This window comes from Mustelus asterias, chromosome 11 (assembly GCF_964213995.1).
Source record: "Mustelus asterias chromosome 11, sMusAst1.hap1.1, whole genome shotgun sequence".
Taxonomy (NCBI): Eukaryota; Metazoa; Chordata; class Chondrichthyes; order Carcharhiniformes; family Triakidae; genus Mustelus; species Mustelus asterias.
Window position 1 is genome coordinate 74,906,663 of NC_135811.1, and position 21,742 is coordinate 74,928,404.

At 41.8% G+C, this 21,742-nt stretch overlaps 2 protein-coding genes across 2 annotated transcripts in view; one reads left to right on the top strand and one right to left on the bottom strand.

Moving 5' to 3' along the window:
- LOC144500596 (ADP-ribosylation factor 2-like) overlaps positions 1-21,742 on the top strand; it is a 384,154-nt gene that overhangs the window by 235,406 nt on the left and 127,006 nt on the right. The gene's annotated exons all lie outside the window — the stretch shown is intronic.
- The window catches only part of nsfa (N-ethylmaleimide-sensitive factor a), a 221,599-nt gene that overhangs the window by 142,205 nt on the left and 57,652 nt on the right, over positions 1-21,742 (bottom strand). The window contains exon 8 of the mRNA XM_078223761.1: positions 12,394-12,549. Coding sequence (XP_078079887.1) covers positions 12,394-12,549 — 156 coding nt within the window. The remainder of the gene's footprint in view (positions 1-12,393; positions 12,550-21,742) is intronic.

The window sequence follows — 21,742 nt, forward strand, 5'->3', positions numbered from 1 at the left end:
ATAAACCTGTTGGACTTTAACCTGGTGTTGTGAGGCTACTTACTGTGCCTACCCCAATCGAATGTCGGCAACTCCACATCAATTGCAAACAGATAGAGTGAACATAGTTTGAACAATGTGTACAGGATTCCCTTCTTACCCACTAAACCAGCCTCCCATCCATTGACTCTGACTACACTTCCCACTGCCTCGGCAAAGCAGCCAACATAATTAAGGATCCCACACACCCCGGACATTCTCTCTTCCACCTTCGAGAAAAAGATACAAAAGTCTGAGGTCACGTACCAACCAACTCAGGAACAGCTTCTTCCCCGCTGCTGTCAGACTTTTGAATGGACTTACCTTGCATTAAGTTGATCTTTCTCTGCACCCTGGCTATGACTGTAACACTACATTCTGCACTCTCTCATTTCCTTCTCTATGAACGGTATGTTTTGGCTGTATAGCACGCAAGAAACAATACTTTTCACTGTATATTAATACATGTGACAATAATAAATTAAATCAAAAATCAAAAAAACTCAAGAACAGATACTGGAAACTAACTTATTAGAACAAGCAAAAGAAATAAACATTGAAAATTACCTAATCAATAGTGATCACAAATTCCCAAAAGGCATTTGATATGGTGCCACATCAAAGTTTACCACAGAACAAGAGTGCTTATGGTCTAAGTGGCCCTTTTAAAAAAAATCATGAATAAAGGATTGCTTAACTAACAGGAAGCAGAGAGTAGGGATAAATGGGTCATTTTCAGGTTGGCAAGCTGTAACGAGTGGAGTGCCACAGGGATCTCAACTGTTTACAATCTTTTACAAAATGACTTGGATGAAGGGACAGAATGTATGGTTGCTAAATTTCTTGATGACACAAAGATAAACAGAAAAGTAAGTTGTGAAGCGGACACAAGGAGTTTGCAAAGGGATGCAGATATGTTAAGTCAGTGTGCCATAATGTAGCAGAGTAGAATAATATTGGAAAATGTGAACTTATCCATGTTGGCAGGAAGAATATAATAGAAAAACAGCATACTATTTAAATTGAGAGAGATTGCAGAACCTGGGTGTCCTGGTACGTAAATACAAAAAGTTAGTAAGCAGGTGCAGCAAGTGATTCGGAAGGCAGATGGAACGTTGATGCTTATTGCAAGGGGAATCCGTATGAAAGTATATAAGTTTGTTACAGTCATACACAGCATTGGTGAGACCATATCTGGAGTACTATATACAATTTTGGTTTCCTTACCCAAAGATACAAGGATAGTTCAGAGAAGATTCACATGACTGATTCTTGGACTGGAAATTATTTTTATGAGGAAAGGTTGGACGGGTTGGGCCTGTATCCATTGGAGTTAAGAAGAATGAGGGGTGATCTTATTGAAAAATATAAGATCCTGAAGGGGCTTCACAGACTGGATGCTTAGAGGGTTTTCTCTTGTTGGAGAGAATAGAACTAGGGGAAAAAACAGCAATGGGAATCACTGAAAACAGCAATGAAGATTGCCCAAGATATGCCATCAAAAAACAAATCAAACTAGCTAGTAACGACATGCTATGAATTAATAACAATAGAACAACATTAAAACTAAAGGAAAAGGCATACACAAAAGTAGGATGACAAGGGAATAAAAAGTTAGGATATAGGTGATAAAACATTAGAAAGGCAAAAAGAATCAAAACTAAAATATAAAAGAATATAAAACTTAATAGTATTGAACAGGTATAAATAACGAAGCACAAGGTCAGGATAGGAAGAGTGCTGCCAGGGTCTGTACACAATAAATTCACGGGTAATGATGGCAAAAAGCAGAACTATTAAACTGCTTTGCCTTGGTATTTAATTGGGGGACTAATATATTGGACATGATAATAGAAAGTTGGGTCCAAACAATGAGAGGCATTTAAGACAGAAAGCAAAGAGGCCATAAATAATCAAACTTGAGGGGATAAAACTCATGGTTCAGGTGCACCCACACATATTAAAAGTAGTTGGGGAAGGGATGGCCAAAACACTTAGATAAATAAACATTCATTAGAAAAGGGAGTCGTGCCAGAACCAGAGGATTGGTGTACAATCCCACTCCTGACATTTCCATTTAAGGGCAGCACAGTGGTTAGCACTGCTGCCTCACAGTGCCAGGGTCACTGTCTGTGCGGAGTCTGCACGTTCTCCCAGTGTCTGTGTGGGTTTTCTCCAGGTGCTCTGGTTTCCTCCCACAGTCTGAAAGATGTGCTGGTTAGGTGCATCGACCATGCTAAATTCTCCCTCAGTGTACCCGAACAGGGGCCAGAGTGCAGCGATTAAAGGATTTTCATAGTAACTTCATTGCAGTGTTAATGTAAGCCTACTTGTGACACTAATTAATAAATAAACGTTAAACTAATATGATTCAAGTCCAGGAAAGTATACAGATACTGAAATTTAATTGTGCAAATTTCAAAGTGGAAGGTTATCTTGGCCACATTTAGTGAAGTCTTGTATTAATAGGAAGGGGAATCTTAGGCATAATATATTTGGATTTTCCAAAGGCTTTCAATAAGGTATTACTATGTAACAAAACTTAGGCTGATGTGGAGTTGGAGACAAGTAGCTAAAATGGTTAGCAAGCCAGCTGCAAAACAGAGGGTGGCAAAAACTGAGAAACAGTGCTCCACAAGGATTGGCGTTGGAACCATTTTGTTCACTATTTGTATCAACGGCTGAGCCTTGAGAATTGGGAGTACAATTCCAAAATTTGCAAGCAACTGCTATTTATTTTGTGGGATGGTGGGGGGTGGAGGGAGGTGGGGAAAGAGTGGATGCACAGGAAGATCAGAATAAAGAACAGTAAGACATTAATAAACTTGTACAATTGGCTTGTAATTGGCAAATTGAATTCAGTATAAATAAGTACAAGGTGACATATTTTGATAAAAGGAAGAATGAGCCTCGAGAAAAATGGTGTTGGAGGAGCAGAGGGATACGAGAGAACGCAGGTACACTTGAAAATTATGAAAGGGTTTGACAGAGTAGACGTAGAGATGATGCATCCATTTGCGGGAAAAGCAGAACTAGTGGCCATAACACTCACTAATGAATCCAGCTGGATAAAGAATGATTCTCCTGAATTCCCCGAGTGTCACTGTAATGTGCAATCTGTTATCACAAGTATCAGAAGAAATAGTTGAGGTGAATAGCACATAACATTTAAGGGGAAGCTAGGTGAATGCATGAAGGAGAGCAGAATAGAAGGATACATTAAAAAGAGGTTAGATAAAGGAGTGTGAAGATGTTGGTGAGAAGCATAAACTTGGACCTATTAGGCTAAATGGCCCGTTTCCATGCTGGAAATACTACGTATTATCAACTATAACAACGTAGTTGCAGACTTAGAATCCATACAGTGCAGAAGGAGGCCATTCGGCCCATCGAGCCTGCACCAGTAACAATCCCACCCAGTCTCTATCCCCATAACCCCAGGTATGGACCCAACTAATCCCCCTGACGCTCAGGGCAATTTAGCATGGCCAATCCACATAACCTGCACATCTATGGAGTGTGGGAGGAAACCCATGCAGACACAGGGAGAATGTGCAAACTCGACACAGAGTCACCCAAGGTTGTAATTGAACCTGGGTCGCTGGCACTGTCAGGCAGCATGCTAACCACTGTGCCACCATGCCACCCTTGAAATCAACAGAACAAGTGGCACATGAAGCAGATCCATCCCGTCAGTCTGGCTATCAGCACTATATAATGTCATACACTTAATATTAAAACCTCACTAAAAATAAAAGCAAACAGCCTGGGATTAAGAAAAAATAGGACCAAGAGGAGGCGCTAGGAATGGCATTATGAACTAGGTATGAGTTTTAACAACACCAGGTTAAAGTCCAACAGGTTTATTTGGTAGCAAATGCCATTAGCTTTCGGAGCTTTGCTCCTTTGTCAGATGGAGTGGCTATCCACTCCATCTGACAAAGCAGCAGCGCTCCGAAAGCTAATGGCATTTGCTACCAAATAAACCTGTTGGAATTTAATCTGTTGTTAAAACTCTTACTGTGTTTACCCCAGTCCAACGCTGGCATCTCCATATTATGAACTAGGTCATGGATTACATCAGTAACTGCTCAACTAAAGCACTCTGCCCTTCACTCATCCAAAGGCGAAGGATCCAAAAGTATGTCAAGAGATTTAACACAGATACTGTGGCACACTATTGAAAGACAAAGAATTACAAAAGGACCATCATGAGCCAGGCCAGTGAGAAACAAAATACCCATTGCCAAAGACACACCACACTTCAGTGAAACTCATTAAAATCCTATGTAAACTCTGTCAAAAATACGTTTCTAGCTTACGCAAAAGTAACTTTAAAGGAACTGAAGAATGTAGACCAATCAGGCTGCAAAACTTAGTAGCAGTAAGAAAATACATTAAAGAGGGAACATCTTTAATTTAATACAATGACTCTAATGCAGCCTACAGCATGGGAAGGTGCTAACCTCTGCTGCACACTTTAAACAAAAATACAAATACTCCAACTATACCAGCATGGATCCTTCTCCCAAGCAAGGGATGTAGATCAACTGGCAAAAACAATACCAATGCTTTACAATCAAAAACCCTGACATTAAAAGGTTATTTGCACAGGGAAGGAGGCATGCTTCAATCAAGTCAATGAAGTCTGCAGATCATCTGGCAGAAACCCAAACCTCCATCACATTCACTGAATTTTCCCTAACCCTCTTCCCACTCTTATGAAGGTGTGGGAAGAGGTCTTGTGTGGCAAGTTTTCAGAGTGCAGGTTGCCCTCTGTATTCTTTGTATATAGGAGGGTGGGAGCATATTCCAGAGCAATCTATCATGACTACAACGCTGCAGCAATAGCCAATTTTGCCATCACACCATAGCAATACACACACACACGTGCATGCATATTTTAGGGTCGCTGGACAGCAATCAAGAGTAAGTGCTCTCTTCAGTTCATCCTCCCCCAAAATAGTACTCTTCTGACAATCCGAGCATGGAGCAATCAGCACTCATGGGCAGATCAACACAAAAACTTGCTGGGTCTGTACCAGTGGTGTTTAATACATTACCCATATGTCACTGCTGGGAATCTGGATGCGACTAATTACATTCCTGACTATCGGTTAAAAAGGAAAGTAATGGACAGTCATTGGCCATGTGACCTCAATATTTGTTTAAGGTTCATGTGTGAACTTTAACCAACAAATGTGTGAAAAATGTTAAATAGCAAGATGAAAAGCAGTGTGCAAATGTTACCACTGAGCACTTGTATCTTGGTAACAGAATGGTGGTAGTTACGTAAATATTTAAATGAAGAACATTTACCTGTATTGAGGGTGTGTGTTTTATTCAAAAACAGAAGTGTTAAATCAGTGTGAATCGCAGCGAGTCAATAATCGCTACTTGGCAACAATGGTTTACATCGTTCAACTCTGCCACACAAGTGGAGCCTTCACTCAGTAAATAAAAGGGGTAGATGAAATGAAAACAGAAATTGCTGGACATACATTTTGCTTTACATGATGCTGTCAAACCTGCTGAGTTATTTTCAGCATTTTTTGTTTTTCTTTCAAATTTCCAGCATCCACAGCATTTTGCTCTTGGGGCAAACAGGGACAGCCAAGATCCACCATTTTCTAAATTCTTTACTGGACGTGGGCATCACTAGCTGGGCCAGCATTTTTTTATTGTCCACCCCTAATTGCCCTCGAGGTGGTGGTTTTAGTCGTATAACTATTGCTCAGTAACAAAGCTCAAAGCAGAATTGAACATTTTAAAAATGCCTGCATTGGCCGATCACAGCCATCTCGGCTGAACTATCGTTCCAACTTTAATTCTAACCTGCGAACAACATCTCAGCCCTTCACGTGCTGCAGTTAATAAGGGTCAGCAAACCTTGACAACTGATAAAGCCGGAGTGACTCTTGGTCATGAAAAGCGTCACTACAGCAGTCCTGTTAGCTAATTTTACAGAGAGGAGAACACGAAAAAAAATCAGACCAGCTCTGCCAAATTAATGTCAGGCACAAGCCATTAATGAGTACTAAGTGGCAATCTGATGCCGTTTGTATATGGGGAAAGTGGGTGTGAAGGAGGATTGGGTGACGAGTGAAGTTCAAAGATGTAGTGCTGAACTGCTAAGGCATGTTGACAGACTGCAGCTCGGCAAGACACTGAGAAACAGACAATCACTGCACCACAGCGCACAGTATTCTATTTACTGTGCTTTAGCAATAAATACAAGTGAATGAATTGGATGCTGCCTCCTCTTGCAGGATAACTGATGTGAGATAATTAGGACAACATATTTATTAATTCTTTTAACAGCTGTTGACAATATTTGCAGCACAATACAGAACTGAACTTCGCATGAAATTCAGGAGGTCATACCTTCCCATGGACTGAATCCACAACCCCAACTCTCTCCAGATATATTTCAGTTGCCTTTCCCACAGTTAGGTTTAATTTCTTTTACTTTGATCCAAACAGGGACTGAACTTTCCAGCCATTCACAATGGCGGGATCTTCCAGTCGCTCCAACGGTACACCTCATAAAGGGCACAGAGGGAAACATGGGCAAAACTCCAGCTGCAATTTCTGTTCTGGATGATTTTGGGATTACTAAGGCAAAACATATATTGCTGAACACAATTCACTGCCACTGTATGTAACTCCGCTCATGTACAATTGCAGCACTCTGATAATCATAGTAATGCAACAGAATATCATGACACACCAAATCATTTACCCAAAGGAAGTAATGGCCTATAAAGAATGGCAATAATTGTTACAGGCAATTAGAAGACATAGCATCCTTTTTAAAAGGCCATTCCTTTTAAAGTTATGCAAGTAGTTTGGACAAATCAAAGCAAATCTTGAAAAGGTAAACGGGGCATAAATGAGAACAGAAGCTTGGTCATGCCACATTTAGGGATATTATGGCAGAAAATAGAGGGGCTGGAATGGACAAACAAAGCCTGTATTTCACAAAGGTGATTGTGCTGAGGCCATATTGCACTGAGACGAACAATCAAATTGCTAGCCTTCAAGAGGTGTAAGCATTTTGAGCAAGAATAGAGGGGGGTCAGGTCATACAGTGCTGCCTTTTTCTGGAATATAGATATACAATAACAAGTCATTATGCTGATAGGGTTAAATAAAAAGGGTGGAATGTGGCTGGTATGGAGCTTCAACACTGGCATGGAATAATTGGGCCAAATGGCCTGTTTCTGTGCTGCAAATTCTATTTAACTAAAATGGTAAGATAAAATGTTTGTGGAGTCTTGTTGTATGCAAACTGACTGCCCCATTTCCGAGCAAAAATGCTTCATTGGCTGTAAAGGGCTTCCAAACATTCTTCCAAAACTACAGAACAAATATCCTGCACTTCTTCAGCATAAGAAAATGGGCAATATCAATGAGCTTAATTGGACAGTAAGCTAGCTGAAGTAGCATCACTGTCACAGGCTCCAACGTCTTTTTGAACAATGCTATAACAGTTAATTTCACACCAAATTTCTCCTCACCCGCTGTACTTGGCATGTGAGCTACTATAACCCTCCTCAGGTATTAGTTAGGTGGTTAACCGGAAAATGCCATTTGCTATTAGTTTGTCAACTTGTAAAGATTAAAGAGGATTCAGCAGGCACCTGAATCTAGATGATCAATTTTGGCAGGTCATTCAACCATGGGATACTTTGTAGCCAAATACTTTCCTGCCTTGACCAGAGATCCTCTCACAGTCTTGCCAGTGCAATCAAGACAGGAACTCTGGCTGACTTTCTCCCCTTTGTTTTATGCATACAAAATGTGAAGGACCTGGGATAACTTGAGGGTTTGCAAGAAGCTGTGAAGGACCTGGGATAACTTGAGGGTTTGCAAGAAGCTGAGGAAGCATTGAGAACAAAGATCTGCACCTTAAGATGCAGAGGGAGGGAAGGAAATGAAAGCAGACTTGACTTTACCTTTCACAACCTCAGGATGTTCAAAAGCCTTTTACAGCCAATGAAGCATTTTTGAAGCGTCATCACTAATTTAATGTCGGAAATGGGGCAGTCAGTTTGCGTACAGCAAGGCTCCACAAACATCAGTGTGATCATGCTCAAGACAGTGTTCCAGTGATGTTAGTTGAGGGATAAATACTGGCCAGAACACTGAGGATTCAAAACTTTCTCTTAGGACCTTTTACATCCATCTAGAGGTTTAAAATCTCACTTGAAAGATGGCACTTCTTGGCAGTGCAGAGCTCAAGTGCTAGCCTAGATTATGTGCTCAAATTTCAGGAGTCTAACTTGAACTCAATCTTCTGGCTCAGAGGTGAGAGAGCTACCAACTGAGCCACTGTTGACATCTAAATGCAAGAAATCAGATGGGAGGAAAAGTACCACACACAGTGAGAAAGAGAAAGGAATTAACCCTGGCTGTGCTCACACCCTGCTCCAAATGACTTTGATGTGGAAATGCCGTGTAGAAACTTGATGTCGGTGTCGATATGCGAGATCTTCTTGGAGATCCTCTCCACTTGCAGCCGGCAGTTTACGGTGTCAATGGTAGTCATGATGTGGAAATGCCAAATGACTTTGCACAGGAATATTAACAGAAGATGACCTGTCATCCTTGCAATCGTGTGTGAACAGGAATATAAAATAGGGGACAGATAAGGCTACACCATGAATGTTGCCAGAGGTGTTCGAATATGCAATAGCTGACTGCTGAAGTCACCCTTCTCACCTTTATGAACTCTCAAACTTCGCGTTTCACTTTGCCTCCTCCTTCCTCACAGACATAAATAGTATGCAAGTCTGCAAAAGGCATTACATACAACAAGCACATGAACCAAAGCACCAGACATCAGCCTAAGGCGACTATGATAGCAAAGATGTACTATGACCCTTATCTGCTACTATTAAAGAACATAAGCAAGCTAGAAGCCCACTTGTTGGACTGTTGCAAAACTTCATTGCCAATGTGCCCAGATACATGGTATTTGAATTTGTGCAACTGTCAATTATAAATCTTTTGGGGGGACTATCAAACCAGAGCCCCAGGCTTTGGAGACATAGGTTCAAATCTCACCATGGCAGCTGGTGAAATTTAAATTCAATTAATATTTCTGGAACTGAAAGTAAGTTTCAGCAATGGTGACCATGAAACTATCATGAATTGTTGTAAAAAACCTGTCAGATTCATTAATGTCCTTTAGGGAAGGAAATCTGCCACCTTACCTGATCTGGCTGACATGCAATTCCAGACTCATAATAATGTGGTTGAATCTCAACTGACCACTGAAATGGCCGAGTAAGTCATTCAGTTGAAGGACAATTAGGGATGGGTAACAAATGCCACTTTCTTATGCTATCTCCATATCCACTTGATTCCATTAGTCTCCAGAAATCTATTGATTTTCATTCTGAACATGCTTGATGATTGAGCTTCCAAAGCCCCCTGGGGTAGAGAATTCCATCCCACCATTGAGTGAAGAAGTTCCTCTTTATCACAGTCTTAAATAGCCTGCCCCATATCATAGAAATCATAGAAACCCTACAGTACAGAAAGAGGCCATTCGGCCCATCGAGTCTCCACCGACCACAATCCCACCCAGGCTCTACCCCCAAGGATAAGGGGACTAAAAGTGCACACAATATACTAGCTGAGTCATCATCAAGACACTAGAGGTCTGCAGCAAAGCATCCTTACTCTTGGCAAAACAGTTACCCAGGAAAAGTCGGGATTAAAACCAGTTCTAACTCCTGGGTAACCAATATACTATGAACTCTCCCAACCCAACCGCACACACTCCGGCCCCCCGCCCTTCAACTACCTTGCGTCGTCCATTCACCCCCCTCCCCCCCCGCAACAAATAATCCTGCACTCCCCCACCCTCCCATGCCTAACCATCCCTCCCCCCCCCGAATGATCCTGTACTGCACAGAAGTTCTCCAGGAGCAGCTATGCTGAACATTTCTCAGCAGGCCCCGGTCGGAAGTCTGGGTAAAAATGAGAAGTTCCAGACTAAGGCGAGTTAAAAGGAGCGGGGTGCAATCCTATTGTGATTGCCACTCCATGGAAGATTCAGCCAAAGTCCATTGATCTCAGCCAGCATGACAATAGGTTGCACTAAAACCCTTACTGTAACAAGAGCTAAGGTTTTTGGTTGGGGCGGGTGAGGAGTAGTTAGGGGAGACAAGTACAACTGTGGGCTCCAGGCCTGATGACAGTCTCGTGAGTCTTGCCAGAATGGTTACCCACAAGGACAGCGCTGGACCTTGCACAGACATATTGTCTAACAAAATCTGCAGACAACACTTACGCATGACCAATGCCATGAATGGCATCCAGAAGCTGCAACCTTGCAGGAGTGAGCACCTTCTCAGAGAAATTAGGGGATAGGAATGGAGAAATTAAGGACTTTTTTTTAAAAAAACAGAAACAGGCAGAAGCAAGTCAATCCCAGCTTGTCCACAAAATGCCCCAAAGCACCTCAAATCACACATGCTTAGGTTTTATTCCGATCAAAAAGGAATTCCCAGATAGCCAAACAATTGCTAATCCTGTTGCATTATATGGTGTGGTGCAGAACTGCTAGAGCAGAACTTAAGGGATTATAATAAATCCCCCAACTTTACTACTTTATTGGCATATAGCATTTTAAACAAACAGATTTGCAAAAGAACTACTTCAAAGAGACTTAGTACCTGAATTATAACAAACACAGGGACAAGGTCTTGGAAACGTCCCCCCAATGTTAGAGAGAGTGATCAGATTGGAGAGGAGCGGAATAAGAAAGAAAGTCACATTTTTGGAAACGCACATACACACACACACTCCTTTTACTAATGAAATGAGTGCACAGCTGCTTAGACAAGTCAAGAACCTGGAGCCATGCCAGGAAATGTTGACAGTACATTCTGGACATGTCAAAACTGCCCCAGTAATGAAACCACCTGAATATTTGACAGCCAATCGACCAGATGACCCTACAGTGCTGGCAAGTTAAGCCTTTTCCTAAATTAAATTTTATCAGGGTTTAGATGGCCTTTCGAAGATGGTGCATTAAAGGTTATTATTTCATCTCTTACTTCTGTGCGACCTGCTGTTGGGAGCTTCGAAGTTCAGGCGATAAGCCAGGTGTGCTGGTGATCGCTGCTTGGACCAGGAGGGTTGCTGTCAGCCGCTACTAATCCTCACTGAGCAGAACCTCACCCACTAAAGCAGGTGCGTGACCCGTGCAATCTGGCCACAATACAGCCGGGGAATCAGACATCACATGGAAAGGTAGAAAGTGAAATATATTGAATTGCGTTGCTGTGCTTCCACTATTCGATCACCTGCCTCCACTTCTACACTCCAAGTTAAAACATTAAATCAATAATTTTCAACTGCTGCAAACTTTTTACTTTGTGTGAAGCAGCTGGGCATGTAAACAGAGAAGTTTTGTTTGGATTCAGAAATGACATTAATGCATAGGATTTCTTTATAAACTCATCGATTCTTTGGCTACTTATTCTGTATTTATCCCTCACTGGTATACACCATGACAGAGAAATTACAGCACAGAAACAGGCCATTCGGTCCAACAAGACCCTCTGTTCTAAACTTCCTCCACCAGAAAAAATACCTTCTCTTGATTTACGCCATGAAATCGCATAACCATCTTAAACAGATTTGCTTCGCCAGGTAGCAGGTAAGCAGCATTCACTGTGTTTTAAAGCAGCCCCTGGTATACTAAACAGAGAACAAATCACCCTTTGGCTAATATCGGCTTAAGGCAGCTCGCTAATCAGTACAAATAAAAACCAAATCAACATTTCGCAGTAAAAAATGATACCATTTGGATAGCTGAAAATTGCTCTTTTCACAAGGCCATATGTCAGCTTTTTCTGCTGTTAAACAAGGTAAGCAACATGGAATTCAACAATAGTTATTTCAAAATTGCACACTGCTGTCCTGGTCACTGCTTCTCAGAAGAGACTGAAGTTTTATTAAATTTTATCAAACCACAAGAGGAGGTCAAAAGTCATCAGCTTCAGAAAATGTTTCTTGAACAGGGAAAGGAGGAGGATGACAGGAACAACAGAGCCATCAGTTCATTTCACTTCAATAGCACCACCCACTAATCTATCAGAGCCAAACTGACAGGGGCCAGAGAAGACAGCAGCTCAATCATTACCCTCCATCCGATAAGAGACCCCACAGCAACAACTAGTACAATCATGGAGGAAAACACTGAAACAAAGCAAGATGTGGGGGTTGGTGGGGCAGTTCATATCTGATCAGGCAATGGAATGTATCTCTTGGATACATAATTTTTATTAACAGGAATGTTTCAAAACTCGTCAACATTTACATCGACATGCGTCTTTACAGTTACCAACTACTCACCCATCTGTTCCACAAGATCTACAGGAAAAACTCTTGAGGCAAACGCTCGGCGGAAGATGTCGGAAAATTCCTTGTCAAGGCCGCCGATTCCCATTTTCTCAAAGTTCCAATCTGGGTTAATGATGGATTGTCTTCCCTGCTTGGTTTTAGATTTGCCTGAAAGGACAGATTAGAAAAGGCCATGATGTACTCAAACAACACAAATCTGTCGCCACCCAGTGGTTACGTACAGGACTGAAGCAAAATTAGCAAGTACCATCATAAATCTATCAATAGAATCATCCATCTATATTTGTGTGCCTGCTGATTCTTTGCGATTAACACAGATTTAAAAATGAAAATATTTTGAAATGATCAGTTAACAATCTTTTTTTTTTAAATGAGAAAGGTTTATAGATTATAATCCTATAGGGGCTCGCATTTGATGAGGAAAACCCATTCAGAACTAATGGTTTCGTGTTTTTTTATTGTTCGGGGAAAGAATCGTTAATTTGTTCCTTTAAGAACATAACAAGATAAGAACAAGGAGCAGGAGTAGGCCATCTGGCCCCTCGAGCCTGCTCCGCCATTCAATAAGATCCTGGCTGATTTTTTCATGGATTCAGCTCCACTTACCCGCCCGCTCACCATAACCCTTAATTCCTTTACTGTTCAAAAATTTATCTATCCTTGCCTTAAAAGCATTCAATGAGGTAGCCTCAACTGCTTCACTGGGCAGGGAATTCCACAGATTCACAACCCTTTGTGAGAAGAAGGTCCTCCTCAACATAGTCCGAAATCTGCTTCCCCTGATTTTGAGGCTATGCCCCCTAGTTCTAGTTTCACCCGCCAGTGGAAACAACTTCCCTGCTTCTTTCTTATCTATTCCCTTCATAACCTTATATGTTTCTATAAGATCTCCCCTCATTCTTCTGAATTCCAATGAGTATAGCCCCAGTCTACTCAGTCTCTCCTCATAAGCCAACTCTCTCAACTCCGGAATCAACCTAGTGAATCTCCTCTGCACCCCCTCCAGTGCCAGTATATCCTTTCTCAAGTAAGGGTACAGGCAAGTCTCATATCCTTGGAAAAAGACTTCAGAATTTGTTAATAATGCTTCTGGTATAACTGGAGATGGAGGAAGTATGTTTCTGGTGGACACACTTGAACGGGCCAGGAAAATCTTCTGCTAACCAGCCATTTTCTGTGTGTCAATGTCCTATACTCTCTTTGACTGAACAAGCAATGGCAGTAGTTACTTTGAAACTTTGCTTCTGGAATGTACAGGGAATACATCATCCTATTGAAAATAACTTTGCCTTTCCTTAAAAAAGGAGAAAGTTGACGTAGTTTGGTTGCAGGAAACTCATGTAGATGACAAGCAGCACCTCAAACTGAAGCGGGACTGGGTTGGACAGGTGATTTTTTGCCTCATTCATGAATAATAGTCGAGAGGGTTGCGGTTTTAGTCAATAAGAATGTGCCTTTTAGACTGGAGAACTATGTGAAGGATAAAGGTGGGGGAAAGGCATTTGCTTGTTAAGGGGCAGCTGCCGGGGGAAAGCACTTCAATAATGGATGTCTATGCACCCCCCTCCCCCAATGATTCCCCTGATTTTGTTACTAAAGTCTATAGGGATTTTGCTGAATTAGCATCAACAAATTCCTTCAGAGATGGGACTTCAACTGTCATCTTAATCCGTTGATGGATAAATTTCCCATAACTAGGAATCCTCCCACTCAACAGGTAAAGGCATTAGCATCAGTATGCGAGGAAGTGGGAACCTGGATGTTTGGAGAACACTGCATCCTGAAGATAAAGACTTCCCCTTCTTCCTGCTCCCCACCAATATAATACTACAATTGATTATTTCTTCATGTCAAAAACAATATTTTGTGGTCACGTGCTCCATTGGGAATATTGGGATCTTTGATCACGCTCCTGTCTTCCTGGAATTTTTATTCAAGGGGATTCATCCTTGGACTTGATCTTAGCGATTTAATGTGCCTCGCCTTAAGGATCTCAGACTTTAAGGCCAAATTTTATCTCTTCTACTCAGTCAATTCTCTCTCTGAAGTAAGCACCTCAATCCTATGTGAAACCTGCAAAGCTTTTGCAAGGAGTTAGATCATTTCGTTCATGCCCAACAAAGAAAAACGTAAAATGCTAGAGCACCAACTTCAAGTAAAATTGGCCGAAAGAGAGAGGGAGTATGGTAAGAATCCTAACCACTCACTGCTGAAAGAAATTAATCCAATCCAAATGGCACTGGACTCCTTGTTGACTCAATGTGCTGAGAGGAGTATAACATTTGCCAAACAAAAACTACACAAGTTTGGAAATAAACCGAGTAGTGAGGAGTTGGCTCTCCTTACTAAGTTAGACTCTAGGGCCATTTCCTCTGTGCTAAATTCTAAGGTAATAGGATGATTAAAACAGAGGATGTTAATAAGGCACGTAAAAGCTTCTATGATGATTTATATAAATCAGATCGATCTGGAGATGCACTAGTACATATAGAGTGATTTTGTCCTTCCATTAAACTCCCAATTTCTGACGACCAAAGGTCGACCCTAAATGCCCGCATTTCTAAGGGGTAAGTGGCTGCTGCCTTGAGAGCACTCCAGTCTGGTAAGACTCTGGGGCATGTGGTTTTAGGAGTGAATTTTATAATGCATTTAAAGATTTACTAATGGAACCTCTGATAGGTATATATGAGCAATCAATTGAAGGATGTGGCTACCTCAGTTGCTTCGAAAAGTAAACATCTCCTTAATTTTGAAGGCAAGCAAGAATCCTGAGGAATGTACATCCTATAGGCCAATTTCGCTCTTGAATGCAGATTTGAAATTGTCTAAAATACTTGCGTTGCGTCTAGAAAAAATCCTCCCCTTGATTATCCAGCGCCATCAGATGAGTTCATAAATGGCCATAATTCATGTAACAATGTTCGGAAGGTTATTAAATATTATTCAGGTCTCCCAAAAGCAGGTGATAGATAGCTTAGTGATACCAATAGATGCAGAGAAAGCTTTTGACTGGGTGGAGAGGAATTATTTATTCTCTGTGCTGCAGAAATTGTGGGGGGAAAATGTCCTTACATGGATTCAAGTGTTTTATAAAAGTCCACTGGTGGCAGTTCTTGCTCACGGTTATAGATCTGATCATTTGAGTCTTCAGCGAGGGACTTGGCTTGGTTGCACGTATCCTAGTTACTGTTTTGCAATAGCTACTGAGCCCCTAGCAGAGGCAATTGGACATTGGTATTTGGAACGTCGAGTGGTGGAAAGCAACATAGGAACATGCTACATGCGGATGATGTGTTGCTATTTGTGTCTAAACCAGATATCTCTGTCCCTGTTATCATTGATGTTGTGGGCAGGTTGGCCCGTTTGGGCAATAAAACTGATTTTTCAAAATCCGAGGCTATGCCTCTGGAAAGGCTTAGAGGGAACCCATTCCTCCCCCCACCCCTCCCCTATAAATGGTCCCCCTCAGGAATTACTTGTTCTTTCCATCACCCCCCCTCATTTCGACGGTTATACAAGATAAACTTTCCCCCTTACTTGTGACTATTAACCCATGTCATTGGTCCTCCTTAGCAATATTATGGTTGGGCAGGATAGCACTGATTAAGATGAATGTGTTTCCCAGATTGTTGTATCCTTTACAGATAGTACCAATTTTGCTTCCTGCCAAGGTCCTAAAGGAAATTAATGGGGTGCTTAGCTCCTTTATATGAAACAAAAAGAGTCCTAGCTTAAAACTGGTAAAATTGCAGCTTCCTCGGGGGTTCTAGGGATGTTGAATATTAGGACCTATAAATTAGCTTCTCATCTTAGATTTATACAAGGTTGGGTAAGAGGAACCTTGCCTCCATTTGGCTTGACATTGAAGCTGGCCGGTCTTAAAAGCTATGTTTCTTAAAGATTTTAAGATTGTGTTTGACAAACGGGAGAACCCAATAACCATTAACACTCAGTGTATGGAGGGTAGCCCATGAGTTGGAAGGAAGATTTAATTTGACTTCTGTGCTCTCTCCCATTCAGGGTAACCCAAATTTCCCACCAGATCTTATAGACTATGGTTTTGATATTTTGAAGGTTGGGGGACTCATTAGGTTGGGTGACATGTTTAGTGGTGTCTCCTTGCTATCTTTATATTTATCTGTCTACACTTCCCACTGCCTCAAAAAGCAGCCAGCATAATCAAGCACCCCGCGCACCCCAGACATACTGTTTTCCCCCTTCTTCCATCGGGAAAAAGATACAAAAGTCTGAGGTCACGTACCAACCGACTCAAGAACATATTCTTCCCTGCTGCCATCAGACCTCTGAGTGGACCTAACTCGTATTAAGTTGATCTTTCTCTACACCCTAACTATCACAGTAACACTACATTCCGCACTCTCTCCTTTCCTTCTCTATGAATGATATGCTTTGTCTGTATAGCGCGCAAGAAACAATACTTTTCACTGTTTACTAATACGTGACATTAATAAAATCAAATCTTTTGAGCAACTGTGTCAACAATCTGAATAAGCCGACATGAGACACTAATAAATAAACTTTTGATACTCCTTTTTCAGATATTTACAACTCAAGACTTTATTCTTAATAAGACATTTGTCTCCCTGGTGGAAACAATCCTGATAACTACGGAACCAAAGCAATTAATCAGCAAGTATTTTAACATGTTCTAGATCTTGTGTGAATAGGCTAGAGACTCTTGGTTAAAAAGATCTCACAGTGAATAATGAGGATCATCTCTGGGGTAGTATCTGGGAAAATGCCAACAGAATCTCTGTTTGTAATAGAACAAAGGAGACCCAACTTAAAACTTTACACTGTCTACATACTACACAAAGCTTAAGATCCTGCTCCATCCTCGCTGTGCCAAAAATGCAATTTGGTGAGAGGTGACTACACACATCGTGTTTGGTCCTATGTCAAAATTAAATCCTACTGATTGGGCATACTTAAAAGAGCTTGAGAAGATATTTGATATGGCCTTTGTACTTGATTCTTGGGGTCCCAGACAAAAAGATAATTGATGTCAATGAGAAAAGGCTGTACATCCTAACATTGGCAGCAAGGAAGAATATCCTTTGCTCTTCGATTAGTGACAAGTCTCCTTCTGTTCAGAATTGGCACAAAATTATTATGGAATATATCCCAATGGAATTCCCAACCTGTACACTCCAGTCCAATTGGATGCATTGTGGAAAGTATGGGGCCCCTATCTAACAAACATTTCCGTAACGTCTGATGCACTCCAATAAGGCTTTCTGTAGGTTTTGTAGCACTGCCTCTAACATACTACATGCAAGAGTGTGTACCAGTTTGCCATGTTTCCATGTTTTTGTCCTCTGTTCGCGGTTACCCATGTCCTCTATTCTTTTATATAGATGCGGAAATGCCAGGTATACTGAACCAACTGCGTGGTTTCCTCCTGTCTTTTCTCTAATTTATATATGGAGAAAATATCAAGCTGTACTGTGCCCGTTTTGAGGGTGGGATCTGTTGTGTTATTTGTAAAAAAAAATGGAAAAGCTAATGAAGATGTTTTTTTAAATTATTGAATCTGCTTCTACCCTCTTTTCAGGCAGTGCATTCCAGATCATAACTCTAAGAAGAAAATTCTCAACTCTAGCTTGGTTCTTTTACCATTTATCTTAAGTCTACATCCTCTGGTTTCTGACTCTCTGACCAGTGAAAACAGTCACTGAATTTATTCTGTTCTTTTTAAAAACTCAAGTTCCACCAGCTGGTAATGTCAGCAATGTAACTGCAACATAGAGATTAGGATGCCTCAAGTTTCCATCCTGGGTCTGTGCTGAATTCTCTCATCTCAACCAAAGCAATACCTGGGATACTGCAGCAGGCCTCAGTGCCCCTCCCTGGGATGGGGAGGGGACAAAAACCATTATCCATTCCCAATCGCTATCCAGTAAATTTACAGAAAAGTGAATGCATTTGGACATCTCACGAGAACAGGATTAAATACGAGCACTATGTTCTCCATTATCAAAAAGACCACCAACATTCAGATGTCCGGGCGTGCTCAAACAACCGCTCTGCACCGGTGGGACTGTGGTCTTGCCAGTTTCTACTACTTCCTGAAAGGGAAGGAAGTCTAGGAGCAATCATGGGACAATTGTTTCAACTTAGAAAAAAAACCTTGCTTTTATTCAATGTCAGAAATGCAACAACGTACTAAGAGTCGAAAAGGTGGCATGGGACATTCTATAAGATAAGTATGGCAAGTTTTGGGAACCTTGGATAACGAAAGATATTGTGAGCCTAGTCAAAGAGAAAAAGGAAGCATTTGGCAAAGCTAGCAGGCTGTGAACACACGAAGCAAGTGTAGAATACAAAGAAAGTAGAAAGAAACTTAAGCAAGGAATAAGGAGGGCTAAAAGGGGTCATGAAAAAGCATTGGCCAGCAGGATTAAGGAAAATCCCAAGGCTTTTTATACATATATAAAGAGCAAGAGGGTAGCCAGGGAGAAGGTTGGCCCACTCAAGGACAAGGGAGGGAATCTATGCGTGGAGCCAGAGGAAATGGGTGAGGTATTAAATGAGTACTTTGCATCAGTATTCACCAAAGAGAAGGACTTGGTGGATGATGAGTCTGGGAAAGCATGTGTAGATAGTTTGAGTCATGTTCAGATCAAAAAAGAGGTGGTATTGGGGTTCTTGAGAAACATTAAGGTAGACAAGTCCCCAGGGCCTGATGGGATATACCCCAAAATACTGAGAGAGGCAAGGGAGGAAATTGCTGGGGCCTTGAGAGAAATCTTTGTATCCTCACTGGCTACAGGGGAGGTCCCAGAGGATTGGAGAATAGTGAATGTTGTTCCTTTCTTTAAGAAGGGTAGCAAGAACAATCCAGGTAATTACAGGCCGGTGAACCTTACATCAGTGGTAGGGAAATTATTGGAGAGGATTCTTCGAGACAGGATTTATTCCCACTTGGAAATAAGTGGATGTATTGGAGAGAGGCATCATGGTTTTGTGAAAGGGAGGTCATGTCTCACAAACTTGATTGAGTTTTTCGAGGAAGTGACGAAGATGATTGATGAGGATAGGGCAGTGGATGTTGTCTACATGGACTTCATTCAGTACGGCCTTTGACAAGGTCCCTCATGGCAGACTGGTGCAGAAGGTGAAGTCGCATGGGATCAGAGGTGAGCTGGCAAGGTGGATACAAAACTGGCTCGGTCAAAGAAGACAGAGGGTAGCAGTGGAAGGGTGCGTTTCTGAATGGAGGGCTGTGACAAGTGGCGTTCCTCAGAGATCAGTGCTGGGACCTTTGCTATTTATATATATATGATTTGGAGGAAAACTTAACTGGCTTGATGAGTAAGTTTGCAGACGATACAAAGGTTGGTAGATTTGTGGATAGCGATGAGGATACAGCAGGAGATAGATCAGTTGGAGATTTGGGCTGAGAGATGGCAGATGGAGTTTAATCCGGACAAATGAGAGGTAACGCATTTTGGAAGGTCTAATACAGAGAGGAAATATACAGTAAATGGCAGAACCCTTAAGAGTATTGATAGGCAAAGGGATCTGGGTGTACAGGTACACAGGTCACTGAAAGTGGTAATGCAGGTGGAGAAGGTAGTCAAGAAGGCATATGGCATGCTTGCCTTCATCGGCCGGGGCATTGAGTTTAAAAATTGGCAAATCATGTTGCAGCTTTATAGAACCTTAGCTAGGCCGCACTTGGAATATAGTGTTCAATTCTGGTCGCCACACTACCAGAAGGATGTGGAGGCTTTGGAGAGGGTACAGAAAAGATTTACCAGGATGTTGTCTGGTATGGAGGGCATTAGCTATGAGGAGAGGTTGGAGAAACTTGGTTTGTTCTCACTGGAATAACGGAGGTTGAGGGGGCGACCTGATAGAAGTCTACAAGGTTATGAGGGGCATGAACAGAGTGGATAATCAGAAGCTTTTTCCCAGGGTGGAAGAGTCAATCACTAGGGGGCACAGGTTTAAGGTGCGAGGGGCAAGGTTTAAAGGAGATATATGAGGCAGATTTTTTTTTTTTTTACAGAGTAGTGGGTGCCTGGAACACGTTGCCGGGGGAGGTAGTGGAAGCAGATACGGTAGTGACTTTTAAGGGGCGTCTTGACAAATGCATGAATAGGATGGGAATAGAGGGATATGGTCTCCAGAAGGGGAGGGGGTTTTAGTTAAGTCGGGCAGCATGGTCGGTGCAGGCTTGGAGTGCCGAAGGGCCTGTTCCTGTGCTGTAATTTTCTTTGTATATTAAAAATTACTTGCAATTGCATGCATGTCAGAAACTCCACAAGACAAAACACTAGATTTCAGGAGGTCTGAATGCCAAATATTACTTCAACAAGTGCAGAGCTCACGTGTACACTACACAAGATTCCGCAGAGCAGCAACAATTATCCTATCTAAGCATCCATTAACTCGCCCACAAATCTGCCACTCTAGTGAACTGAATTCTGTATAAGCAGCCACAAATCTAGTAGCAGCACTGTGATATGATTGAATACACAGCAGCTGCAGCAACACACCTGGAATGTACAGGCAGAGGGGTCACTCCCATCACAGTTTTAAAGCCGTGAAAAATTACATTTCATACTACAGGGCAAAAACAAACCTGATTTATCAACAGCTGTTGCATAAATAGGCTTATTCAAGAAAAAAAATGAGAAAGTTCAACTTGCCTCAACAGGCCATCACTGGTCTCTGCCAATCTTCCCATCCATTGGCTTTTCATATGCAATCACGTTCAATAGACTTGCATACTGCACAATGAATACTGCTCACAAGAACAAAGATCATTGACCTCTGAACAATTCTCTGCCCAAAAGTTAACTCAACTTCAATCAAATGGCAAATGGAGTTTAACCCTGATAAATGTGAGGTGATTCATTTTGGCAGGACTAATTTAAATGTGGATTACAGGGTCAAAGGTAGGGTTCTGAAGACTGTGGAGGAACAGAGAGATCTTGGGGTCCATATCCACAGATCTCTAAAGGTTGCCACTCAAGTGGATAGAGCTGTGAAGAAGGCCTATAGTGTGTTAGCTTTTATTAACAGGGGGTTGGAGTTTAAGAGCCGTGGGGTTATGCTGCAACTGTACAGGACCTTGGTGAGACCACATTTGGAATATTGTGTGCAGTTCTGGTCACCTCACTATAAGAAGGATGTGGAAGCTCTGGAAAGAGTGCAGAGGAGATTTACCAGGATGCTGCCTGGTTTGGAGGGTAGGTCTTATGAGGAAAGGTTGAGGGAGCTAGACTGTTCTCTCTGGAGCGGAGGAGGCTGAGGGGAGACTTAATAGAGGTTTATAAAATGATGAAGGGGATAGATAGGGTGAACGTTC